At 35.4% G+C, this 13,382-nt stretch overlaps 1 protein-coding gene across 1 annotated transcript in view; it reads right to left on the bottom strand.

The window, feature by feature from the left end:
- Man1a2 (mannosidase alpha class 1A member 2) overlaps nt 1-13,382 on the bottom strand; it is a 119,401-nt gene that overhangs the window by 88,611 nt on the left and 17,408 nt on the right. The window contains exons 2-3 of the mRNA XM_010631188.3: nt 5,744-5,999; nt 1,571-1,667 (exon numbers count right to left, since the gene is read on the bottom strand). Of these exons, the coding sequence (XP_010629490.1) occupies nt 1,571-1,667; nt 5,744-5,999 (353 nt within the window). The remainder of the gene's footprint in view (nt 1-1,570; nt 1,668-5,743; nt 6,000-13,382) is intronic.

Here is a 13,382-nt window from a genome sequence, read left to right as displayed (position 1 = left end):
TACCAATAAAATTAATTTTTAAAAAATTAGGACCTAATATTAACTGTTAAATATAATGTCTTTTAGTGTACTAATTTTGTGACATCCATAAAGCAATGGGAACTTTTCAATCTGTAAACTGTACAGAGCTAATGTATTTTATTTCATTAAATCACAACTGATCCATTAAATGCCATGGGATCTCTGATAGTCAATGATTATGTATACAAAGAAAATGTTTCCTCTCTTCTGCCATAACATCTTCCAAATCCAGGAGAAAAAAATGTAAGGTATTTTCTTTTTTGACAGAAAACAGTAAACAAGTTATAAGGGAAATCATAGCATTAGAAAAATTCTTCCATCATCTCACAAGAAAAAATACTGCTTTGGAATTACTGTGGTAGTATATTCTAATATAGAAAACTGAATAGTTTCTCTGGTGTGAATAAACTATAATAGTACATAAGATCCTAATGAGATAATTGACAATGTGAAATAGGAAGAAAGGGGCTAAAGGTGTAGGTAAAGTGGGAAGGGTAGGGGAAGGGTAATAAGGGAAAAGAAAAAAATATGAGAAAATGAAAAAATGGAAATGAAGTGTTTGTAAAGGGGGAGGGGAGAAGGGGGTGAAGGGAGGGCAGGGACAAGGGGGAAAAATGAGAACCAAGACCTGTCATGTAGAGGTACAAGATCCCAATGCTGAACATAACTGTACTGTATCCCTAAAATGAGGAAAAAAAAAAAAGAAAGAAAACTGCACTGCATTTGACTAGTATATGTGATACATGTTCCTTCTTACACTTTTAAAATTGTCCTGCCTTTATCTGTCATTATTTAAAAGATGTAGCTATCAATCCCACGAAGAAGCATTTGAAGTAGAAAAAAAGAGAGGAGACAGAAAAGAACAGCAGCTTGACAATTCTCAAGACTTACTCTCGGGATTAGTAAAACTTGTTAATTTAGCTAAGTTAGACTAAAAATAAGAAGACTGACCTCAGAAGAATTAAAACAAGCTCAAGATGAATACAGGTCTTCCTCCCACTGGAACTGGAACACTGCTATACTGTGTTCTACACTGTTAATGTTTCCTAAGGAACTATGAATGAACAAACACAACCCACTCAATTTACCAAGTCACCAAACCCACTCAATTCACATAACCCACCCTATTTACCAAATCACCCGAGGTGTGTTAACGTTTTTTTTTTAAAGCATGTAGCACGGATGGAATTCCCCATCCATTCCCTCTTTCTCTACGATGTAGGTATCAAAGAAATAGGATGGTGCTGAAAGAAAAAAACAAACAAACAAACAAACAAAAAACACTACAAATAGGTACCTACCTGTAGTGACATTAAAGGAGGAAAAACTCAAAAAAAGCTTCAAAATAAACTGTTTACATATGAATAATATCTACCACATAATTACATATTCTAAAGAAACTAGAACCAAACCCTGATGTATTTGTAATAAATACATGTTCAAATTATACCTCCATAGAAATATTCTGATCTTAGAAAGCATTTAAAAAGTCAGATTATGTTTTAAGAACATGGAGGCAGAAAGCAGTAATTAGAAAAAATAAACTTACCAAATATGTTAGTGGAGTGTCCTTTCCGTGCAATAGGTTTGAGTTCATTATGCCCCCATCCATACGTTCTGTAATTATCCCAGGCATGTTTCATCATCTAAGAGGAAAATGATAATTCATCAGTTTAAATTATTCACAGACTTTTTTTTTCATGAAATTAAGGGTTCCGTTACTATATCCTTACCATTCTATTAGGTCTCCTACTTTCTGGTATTACAATTAACACTTGCATTAGTGTGAAAACATTAAAAAATTAGGTATAATAAAGTCTTTTTCTTGAGAAGGAAGGTGTCTACTGGACATTCTTTCCTTTTAAAAACTGCCATTACTTTAGGTAACAATTCCATTTCTTTCACTGAGATTATGAGAGCTTTCAATCAATGGACCTGGCTTCTACTACCACTTGGTTCAGTCTGGTTAGAAAAATCCAGAGATCACAGAGCAGCAAAATTTAACTCTGTTACAACAGTAGCCTAGATAATGGACATGGTTATGTTCCAATGAAACTTTATTTTTAAAAAAGAGGCAGCTAGCAGGACTTGGCCCACAGGTTGTAGTTTATCAATCTCTGCCCCAGACAAAGTGACTCAGTACAAGACTTTTTACACACACTGTTATTATATACTGGAAAACAGGGGGACTCACTTTATTTTGAGATCTCGAGGACTATAATATATAATCCTGGAGTTGATAATGACAAACTCTCTCCCAATAAAACAAAAACAACAAAAGGAAAGAGACAGAGATGAATACATTTCAATAATTACAACTACAAACAAATTCAGCCAATGCTAAAATCCCTAGTTTAGAGCCAGTAAGTGAATAAAATATTTTATAAAAATTGAGTTATTTACTATATATTAAATACTGATAAGAGTTAGATCCCAAGAACTGGGGGGGGGATATGCTCTTTTTAAAAATTTGTTATCTACTATATTCTAAATACTGATATACATGGATTTTTTTTTCTTTTTTAGTTATTAGTACATCCTTCATGTGGTGTTGGCAGATGTAACATAATGCATCTTAATTCCTTTTCTCATCCCCTTTCCCTCCTCCTCCTCCCCCACCCACCCATCTCTTGATCACTTTCCTTTTTAATTTTTTTCATTCCTCTCTCTTGATCTTTTGATCTCCTTCCCCTCAGAATGATCTAGCACCTTACTTCCTATTGGTATCTTTTATTTTCCTCTCCATTTTTACTGTTTCTCATGTGAGAGAAACTATATGATATTTAATATTGTTGAAGGATATCATGGCTTATTCCTTTAAAGATGATGGCTATAATGCTAGCTATAAAAAACAGGGGTCCCTAACCCCTAGGGTCATAGGTCAGTATCAGTTCATGGCCTGTTAGAAACCAGGCTGCAAAGAAAGAGATGACCAGCAGGTGAGCAAGGTATGCTTCATCTGAATTCATAGCCAGCCATTCCCCTTCACTCTCATTACCACCTGAGCAGAGGTACTAGATTCTCATGGGAACATGATTGCTATAGTGAATTCTGCATACTAGGGATCTAGGCTGCATACTCCTTGTAAGAATCTACTGCCTGATGATATTAAGCAGATCTGACCCAGTAATTCTAGGCTTGGGAGTGGCTGCAAATACACATTAACATTAGCAGAGAGATTTGACCCTAGAAAGACCATAACCAATTGCTTACAGACTCAAATCAAAACCCTATGAGTGAAGGGCAAGAGACAATTTAAGCTACACGTGCTGATAGACTCTAGTGGCAAGAGAGCTGACATGCTTCACTTGTACAAGTGTATTTGGTGGCAGGCTTTAAATCAGAATCTGACCCGTTAGTCTACTCTTCGAGAGCACATTATTTACCACTTCTATCCACCCTTCTTTCCATCCTGTGCACTTATCTCACAGTTTTTTAGGTACATAAGCTAACTGCAACCAAATGAGTTAAACAATAAATATCACTGGAGAGCTACTTTGAAAGAGGGCAAGATCCAATGATGCAACAGTAGAAGACTTTAAAACTTTCAACAAAAGGTGAATTTAAAAGAAAATACCAAAACTTCTACTTAAATTACAGGTTTATTCCAACAGGTGATTCACATTCCCTAAGCCTGCTTTATATATGTGGTAAATGACTATCCAACAAAGTTATGAAACCTTCAAAATTGCTTTGCTATATGGAGACTGAGCATAAAACGCAAGCCTTTGAAGTTTCTCAAAAATTTTTTAAAAAAATAAATACAAGAAAAGCTAATTATTGAAGACCAAGACTTCGTCAAATATGTCTGCACCAAGAGCCTCATTTTTAGTGGGTAACACACTGTTAAAGCTAAGAAGCCCTTTACAACTGGTAAATAGTTGATGGTGCCCACTGCTAAGGATACTTGTCATGAACTTTTAGGAAAAGCTGCAGTTCAAAAGGTGGCATGTGTTCTTTTGGCTAGTACCGTAACTAGATAAGCTGATGAAATAGCTAAGAACATTCAGTGACCAAGATATGAAATCCAGATTGATGAGTACCAATACTGTCAACAGGGCAATGGTACTTATTTTTTGTGCAATACATTTATGAGGATATGCATGATGTTATATGCACTTTTGCTGCCAATAAATACAACTGCTACAGAATTACTCAAGTCTTTGAATGACTATAAATCAGGAAAACTATACATGCACAGTCAGTGTGGCTGCCATGACTGGATAGCTTTCTAGTTTCACTACTTGGGTTAAAGAGGGTGCTTCTGAATGTGAGTCTACACACTGTGCTATCCAGGGAAATGTTGGCTAGCCAAAAATGTCACCTGAACTTAACAGCACTTTCCAGGACATGATTAAAATTATCAACCACATTAAAGTACATTCCCTTAACTCACATGTGTTTGCTCAGCTCTGTGAAGAGACAGACTCCCAGTACACATCTGTCCCCTTACACACAGAAGTGAGATGACTTTCTAAAGGTAGATCACTAGCCAGTTTTTGAGCTGCAAGACCTATTCCAGAGATTTCTTTTAGAAAAAGTCACCACTGATATATTTTAGTGACAAAGAATGGAATATAAAACTTGCTTGTGTGACATATTCAACCTGCTCTGTGTTAAAGTCAGCAGATCAAGTAGATGTAGTCAAAACCAAACTGGAACTACTGGGGCAATGTGTGAATATCAAGTTTTTCACAAGTCACGGCTGTCTTTCTCCCACCTATTTCACTTTTCAAAAGAGTTAGAGAATTACTTCTCCACTGCAGAAGACCCCTCCCAAACTGGGAAGGAATGGACTCACAATTCATGTGTAAATAAGCCAAGTGAATTGAATTTGTGCTAAGAGGATCAACACATTTGACAGTCGCCTTAAAAGTATGTTTGAGATAACTTCAAATCACCATATGCTATGGATTAAAGTCAAGGCTGAATATCCTGAGACTACTGCAAAAGCACTGAAAAGCTTGCTTCCTTTTCCAAAGTCCTATCTTTGTGAAGCAGGGCTCCCTAGTGTGACAGCAAGCAAGTGAGATTACAGAGTAGACTGGACACAACATACTCCAGGCGTCACTGTCTCCCATCACCTGCAGATGGGAACATCCAGTTGCAGAGCTCCCTCCAATTCTGCATTATAGTGGGTCGTATAATTATTTCATTATATATTACATGTAATAATAGTAATGAAGTATACAATAAATGTAATATACTTGAAAGTGCAATAAATGTAATACATTTGCATCATCCCAAAACCACCTCCCATCAGGTCCATGGAAAACTATCTTCCACAAAACTGGTCCCTGCAGGCAAAAAGATTAGAGACCACTGCTTTAGAACTATTTTTCTGAGAAGATTAGCATAGTATCCAGAAGATTCCATATAAATGAATATTTAATTGTTTATCAACAGTAAATTATAAGTGAATTCTACTTTATTTTACCAATCTACAGTATTTCTAAAATGCTGAATTTCAGATTTCTGAAACAACTGTGTGCCATCACATTCAAAACAACTTTATATTTAAAATCATATAATAATTGCATATCATCAATACTAAGAAACAGACAGACCTCTAATTCTTACTGCCAACCTGGAAACTAAACTACAGCTAAAATCCAAAAAGAAAGAAGATCGAAGTGTTACACTACAGATGGCATGAATGTATATATTTATATCTAATCAAGTACACATCTATACTAGTCTATGTCACAATCTAACTTATTACCTCTTTAATTTTTTCCCTTTTCTTTCTTATCTCAGTATCTTCTGGGTCTCCACCATTGATTCCTACAAGGTTCGGAACAGGGACTGGCGGCAGTGGCTTGTTCTCTTTTGTCTTCATTTCTTGGACTACCTTATTTTTCTCTGTCTGAATTTCTGCACGAATTTCCTCTCTTGACTTTCTTAATTTTTCTTTTGCTTCTTCCAGAGCCTTTTCATGATCAGCTCGAATTTTATTTCGAAGACGTTCTTCTTCTTCCCTGTGAGTAAAGAAGAAAAAAAACCTGGTAAGAATGAGTCTGCCTTGGTCCAGGGATTTAGCTCAGTGGTGCCACCATCTGCCTTGCAAGCACAAGGTCGTGAGTTCAATCCCTGGTACCAAAAACCAAACAAACAAAAACAAGTGAGTCTGCCTAAGAATGTCAACCTTTAAACGTAAAATTTAAAAGTTCCTCCACTAAACCCTGACAACAGTTTTCTAATCTTGCCATGAAAAGTTAAAAATTATCAGTGAGACAGACTCAGATCTGCCCAAAGAAAAGGGTAAATGTAACTTCATGTAAGAAAGAACATGAACCCCATACAATAAAGAGTAGGAAAGAGAAAATCTAGGAACAAAGTTCCAATTTCAGGTCTAAGTAAGAACAGAAAATGTCAATCAGTAACTTATTGATAGATACATGCAAATACATGCATACATGCCCACATACAGAAATGTGCAAAACTAAAGGGAGGAAAACAAGTAAAATATAAAATTATGTATCAGAGAGGGGACAAAAATATAAACATAGAACCAAAGAAAAAGAGACAAAAGGAATGGTAAATTTTTGACTTGTTATGTGTAGAAAGTAGCTTTGTTAAAGCCTATATCCAGATGTCCCTCCAAAGCCTTACGCACTCAAAGGTGGGGTTTCTAGGAGGGAGTTGGAACATGGATGTGTGATAATAGATCATGATTATGTGATAACTAGATTAGCCCACTGATAAGTTTAGCCTAGTTCTAGGTGGGGATAACTGTTTGTGGGTGGCATAATCAGTAGGCTTACAGCCTGAATGGAATAAAAGGGGAAAGGAAGGCTCACTGCTGGCTGTTTCCTGTCTGCCATGCCATGGACTGTTTCTCCTCTGCCACGCACCTCTGCCATACTGTCCTACCTTGGAGCCAGCTGACTGTGGACGAAAGCTGTATAAACTGTGAGCTAAAATAAACCCTCTCTCCTTTACCTCGTGGTTTTCAAGTATTTTGTCCCAGAAACAAGAAAGTAACTAAGACAGATTTCACAGTGTAATGATTCCCAACTCATATGGGAATCACTACTTAAAACTCTTCTTAAACCCTTTGTTAAAAATACAGATGCCAATTTAGTAGGTCTGTATGAAATGTATGAATCTGTACTAGCTGAATGTCCTTTTTGACAAATTATTGGGACAGAAGTACTTCAAATTTCATATTTGCAGGAGGTAGGGATAAAGTATTTACTGCCACTCTAGAAAATGTCTCATTTGCTTTAAAAAGCAAAATACAACTATCATAGAATCCAGCAACTTCACCCTGGTCATTTATCTCAATGAGATGAAGGCTCATGTTCATACAAAAACCTATAATCCAAGAAAGTCACTAAAAGGCAAATATTATTTGATTCCACTTACATGAAGCACTTAGAGAAGGTAAAACTAACGCTGTAACATTAAAATAGCAATATCCAAGGATCGGGTAAAACAGGAGTTACTGTTTAATATGTGCCAAGTTTCGGTTTCAATAAGATGAAAAGAGTTCAGAGGTGTATAGAAATGATGTTTGTACAATATGAATGTAGGTAAAGCCACTGAGTGAATCAAAGAGGAAATGACATATAGACTGATCTGTTCAAGAGATTAGGAGAGGGCTGGGGATTTAACTCAGTGGCACTGCGCCTACCTCACAAATGCAAGGTCCTTAGTTTGATCCCCAGTACAAAAGAAAGAAAAGAAGAGAAGAGGGGAAGAGAGGAGAGGAGAGGAGAGGAGAGGAGAGGGGAGGGGAGGGGAGGGGAGGAGACTCGGGGAGCTGGGGTCATCATCAAACAAACAGGAGCTGAGTAAAGTCTCACATAATATAAGCAAAGTAGACACAAACACCACCCAAGAGTTTTTCAATCAGTACCCTTGTATACCAAAGGGAAAAAAACTTATAATCTAGTATTAAAAATAAAAAGTTAAATGTCTAGAAGAAAAAAAAAATTGAATCACTCCCTAGCAGAGAGGAGAGCGAGATGAAGGTCATAGAAGTGTCAGACAGGGACACGCAAGGTCATTAAAGAGGTAAGGAGAATCCATGGGGCCTAGACCAAATGTGAAAGGAGTAGGAGGTACCAAGTTGGCCTCTGAGTAAATCCAAGAAGAAATGACATACAAGCTGGATGAAGTTTTAGAAAAGATAAGAAAGGTAGACACAAGTAGTAACCCCACACACACAAACCCAGACCATTCCAATTACTTTCTCACCCTTACCAACAGAAAAACAGTACACACAACTAAGAGAACAGATAATAATTCATCTATGATAATCAAGTCTTTCCCAGAAGACTCTACAGCTAGAGAGTGACCACATAACCCTATCCCAACCAATAAGACCAAGGAGACTACTAGGAAATGTTTTCCTCTGTGGAGTAAAACATGGAAAGGGGCAGTTGCACAAAGGACCTTTTGGCTGCTAAGTCTAAACCTATCCAACTATTTATTCCCATCTTCAAATATAATTAATCATAATGCCTAAATCTTGCAATCAAGAAGCAGTACATCTGAAGATAAACAGCCAAAATGATTCAAGAGAGATAAGAAAGAAAGTGCTTGCTATTGATGAGTTACTGTCAGGACCCTCATCTGCCTGTCTCCAAAATTCAGATTCTGTGGAGTTACTGTCAGTTCATTTAATTCAATTCCTCCATTTCCTTCCATTTCCCATCCTCTCATCTCCACTGTCATTATTCATCCAAGATGGTCTCTTTCCCTGAGGCTCTTGTTAGTATTTGAATTTTGATTTGACAAAAGTAAACAATCAAGTGATTGATTTTCTTCCCCAATTAGAATATTTAAATAGATTACATAAGAAAGCACTATCGAAGACAAACATACTGAATTATGTAAGCACCATTAAATCTACAATGAAATCTTATTTGGCAAATATTTAGATGACTAAAAGTATATCTTTTATATAGTCACTTACTCAGTACTAGTCTTTTCCTACAAACATGAAATCTCAGGCATTCTTTAACTCTCAGAACTGCCTCCAACATCTTTGTTTCTCTGCCATCCTTACACCACTACACTTTTAAGAGTACTACTGTACTTACTGTTTCTACTTCTTCCTACATCTCATCACTCTACTACCCACTGCCGCTAAAACTTAATAACTAAGTTTATTCTTCCTTTGAAATTGCTTCTTCCTCAAACCAGTCTTTACAGCAAGCCTGTGACTGACTTTACCACCTTCAAAGACTCCTCACAATGTTGCATTTCATCCTTTCAGTCACTTCTGCTCTTATTCAAAATACTTTCTACTCAATACCAATCCATCCTATTTTCTCAACTATTATGTCAAAGTATATATGGTCAGCTTTCACCAGGCAGCTATTCCAGATTCAAGTAGCTAACACTGCATAATACATTACCATAGAATATCTGCCAGACATCTCCAATTTTCATGTCCAATCAGAACTAAATGATTAGTATGAAAAAGGAGAATCACTGGCCAAGTTCATTCAGGAACACATATAGCAAAAATAACATTTTAGCAAAATGAGTCAACAATATTAGAAAATAGAAAAAAAGGTAATTAATTCAAATTAATTGGATTTATGTGGGATATATGAGGAGATAAATATCTCAAAATTTATCACTACCATTTATCCACTAATAAAAAAGAAAAGCATGGTCATTCATTAGAAACAGAAAAAGAAACCGATAAAATCCAACACCCATTCCTGCTACCAAAAACAGAAAGAATTCAGGCCCTTCCAAAGAGAAAAGTAGAACTTCAAACTAATAAAAGTTATCTTCCCAATCTACAGAAAATATTCTTAACTGTGAAACTACAGAAGCAATTCTCTTCAAAATGAGAGAAACAAATAAGAACACCAACTATCACAGCTTGTATTTGATAGTAAAAATCTTAGTCAACAAAATAAAACAAGAATAAAATATAAGGAAAGGGAATTTTTTAAATGCTGTACTCTGTCATAGGCAATATTGTGTCTACACAGAATATCCCAAAAGACTCTACAAATCATTACAAATAAGAGTACAACAAGGAGAAGAAGGAAACTACCTAGATAGATAACAGATAATCAGTAAATGTAATTTTCCTTCCCTTCCTACCTATTGAGTTCAACCGTTCTAGATTCAAAGTATTTATACTTTCACTGAAACTTTTTTCTACAGCAATACCACTGTTTACATCAGCTTTCACTCACATTCCATTACTTCCTTCCTAAGATTTCTAGCACATGTTTTATTTAGGTTTAAGAAATTTAAGAGCCCTCAAGACTTCAGATAACCGTTTAAAACTATTTTCAGTGAATTTTATTAAGGTGACTCTTACTAACCCTCTAATTCTAATAACCACTGCTCCTATGTACTAAAAACACATGATGAATGAATCAAGACTATCTCTTAAAAGATAAATGGCAACCTATATTTGATATTTTTAAAAATAGCATTACATATTAAAAAACCTTTCAGACATCTATGTTTTAGTAAGATTCAAGAAAAATTTCAGAGAATCCATGAAAGCACAATAAAAATACTGCAGTTGAAGCAGGTAAGAAACTAGTTACTTATGTACAATATAGGTCAAGAATGGTTTTAGGAAATTACTACAAGATAGTCAGCAACTGATTCAGAAAATACCAAAACATTAACTCCATACAGCTTACTGACAAGTGCTTGAAGGAACTTAAGCCCTTCCAAAACAACAGCAGCACCTTCAAAGTCATGAAGGAAGAGCTCCTTGAGCTCAGAGACAAGCATGAGGTAAAATGATGACAACTATTACTAAGGGGGTGATTCTCTGACACAAATTTACTCTATCTGCACAGAATAACACTGTTAGTATAAGACAACAAGGAATGTTCTGCTTGTTATCATTTTAAGTACAAATCATGTAATTTCCAGGACACTGACTGTAGTTAGCAAACAGTGCAACCTGCATCACACTTGGGCTCCCTATTCCATGACAATGAGTTCTATTCTTAAGACATGTTAATAGAGAAGCACATCTATTTCTCAATACAAGTACATAATGGGTCAGCCACATGAAAAAGCCTACAAGAGACTCCAAGTCAAGCACCCTGAAAAACTCAAGCTTCAACAAAGATCTAACTACCTACCTTGGTCAAGTGGCTCCCACAAAACAAAGCATTTCCATTTTAATAATGTAGCTCACCATAAACTCAGTGTCTCTATCTTAAAGTTTATTTAGGTACAGGTCATTATGTGGCTGTTAAAAGATTCTGTTTACATAAAGAGCTATTATAGATTATTTTAATAAGTTTTTATAGGATTTCAGTTTGAGTTGTTAGTAATTTCAGTTTAAATCAATGGCTATGAGTCACTGAACTAATTTCAACTGAATTCAATGATAATAAATTGACATTTTCCAAACGTAAGAGGGAATGAAAAAGGTGCTGGGAATGCTCAAAAGTAAGATATATTATTTGCCCACTGTGGTTCACAATCTAAAAATATGTAAAGTAGTAAAAAAAAAATGAATCACAACAACAGAAATACTAGCAAGAGAATGTTATAGGAAGAGTAAGATATACATAAAAAATAGCCATTTGTTTTTATTTTCTTATTTTTAATTCACTTTTATTAATACATGTTTACAGCAAGCACATAATGATTACATTTATTGTGGATACTTCGTATATGTATATATAACACATCTCTATTTCTTTTTGTCCACTACCCCTTTTTTCCCTCCCCACTCTTTCCAACTCTTGGTCCCCTTTCCATTTGCAAAAGCTAAATTTCTGGCGGGGTTTTTTTTTTTTCCTTAATTCTTTTTCTTTTTTTCCATTGCCTTTCATTCCCTTCCCTCCATTTCTTATCCCCCTTCCCATTTGAAAAAGCTCTCCCTACTTATTTTCTTTTATTTTACTCTTTACTTATGTTTTGGACTTCTCATATAAGAGACTATGTGGTGTTTAAACTTGTGTGTCTGATTTATTTCATTTAATACTACAGTCTCAAGGTGCATCCATTTACCTATGAATGTGTACCTGTGCTTATAGCAGCACAATTTATAATAGCTAAATCATGGAAAGAGCCTGTATGTCCATCAACAGATGAAAGAATAAAGAAAATGTGGTATTTTATACACAGCAAATACCATTCTGTTATAAAGAACGTTAAGACCAGCCATTTGTAAGTTTTCACGTATCACCAGAAAACATATTCACATCAGGAAATAAAAGAACTGCCTGATCTGCCAGCAAAAATTAAAAGAACAAAAGTTTACCAGTTAGATCAAGAAAACTGTACAATGAAATGTAAGTGACCCAACATACTAGATAGCAAATGATTTAGTATGATCAACAATGTAGGCTGAAGGAGGGTACAGTAACATAGTATAGACAGTGTGTCAAAGAAAATCAGAGAAGGCAAAAGCTCAATTATGAATATAGCTTAGAATGCATCTTGAGAGCAAAAGCAAGACACTTAAGGACTCCAGCTTGAAAAACAGCATAACTGTATTTTAATCTTAGAAAGAAGATCTCAGATTGACTGGGGAAGAGGAGGTTTATATGGATATAGAAAAAGGAGTTCAGAGATGGCAGTAACACATAGGCAAAAAGATGACAAGAGCCTAATAATGTACATCTACAGTAATTATGAAGAAAGAACTAAATATGAGAAACATCAGAAAAGCACGGCAATAAGTTCAGGCAAGTTATTAAATATGAAAGACAAAGGAGTTAAAGATGATAGGTTTTTCCACTCTAATGACTGGACAGAAAGATGTATCATTAACTGGACAGAGAATAAAGAAGGAAAAAGTCATCTGGGATAAAGGGAAAAGAGTGAATAAGCATGATTTCACACATGTTAAGTTTAAAAAGTCAACAAAGTACACAAGTTCAGATATCCTTGGCTGAGGACAGAGACTTGTAAATCACCAGCCTAGAGAGGACAGCTGCAGGTCCCACCTAACTGCATACTTATACGGGTAAATTTTATGTTGTGTAAAGTATGCCTCTATAAAGTTTCCTTTATAAAACTGAGAATATAGCCACATTAATATCAGACAGTGGCTCTAAGAGATAAAGAAGGTCATTTCCTAAAATACATGTGACTCACAGACATAATGTATCCAATTCAGTGGTATTAGTATATTGCAACCACCACTGCTCATCTAACTTTTTTACTTCTTCTTTGACCCAGAAGTGTATTAGTTTCCAAATATGTGGAGATTTATTCAGTATCTCCATTTTACTGATTGCTATTTTACTTTCTATGCAGCAAAGAATGTATTTTGTATAGTTTAAATCCTTTTAAATTTAAATAAAACTTCTTTTATAGCTCAGAAAGTGATCCGTATTGGTGTATCTTCCATCTACTTAAACAAAATGTGTATTTTGCTTTTGGATAAAGTGTTCCATAAA

The sequence above is a fragment of the Fukomys damarensis genome, unplaced genomic scaffold (assembly GCF_012274545.1).
Source record: "Fukomys damarensis isolate Sample0158 unplaced genomic scaffold, DMR_v1.0_HiC HiC_scaffold_33, whole genome shotgun sequence".
Lineage (NCBI taxonomy): Eukaryota > Metazoa > Chordata > Mammalia > Rodentia > Bathyergidae > Fukomys > Fukomys damarensis.
Note: the sequence above shows the minus strand (reverse complement) of the source record. Positions and strands in the feature narration are given on the sequence as shown.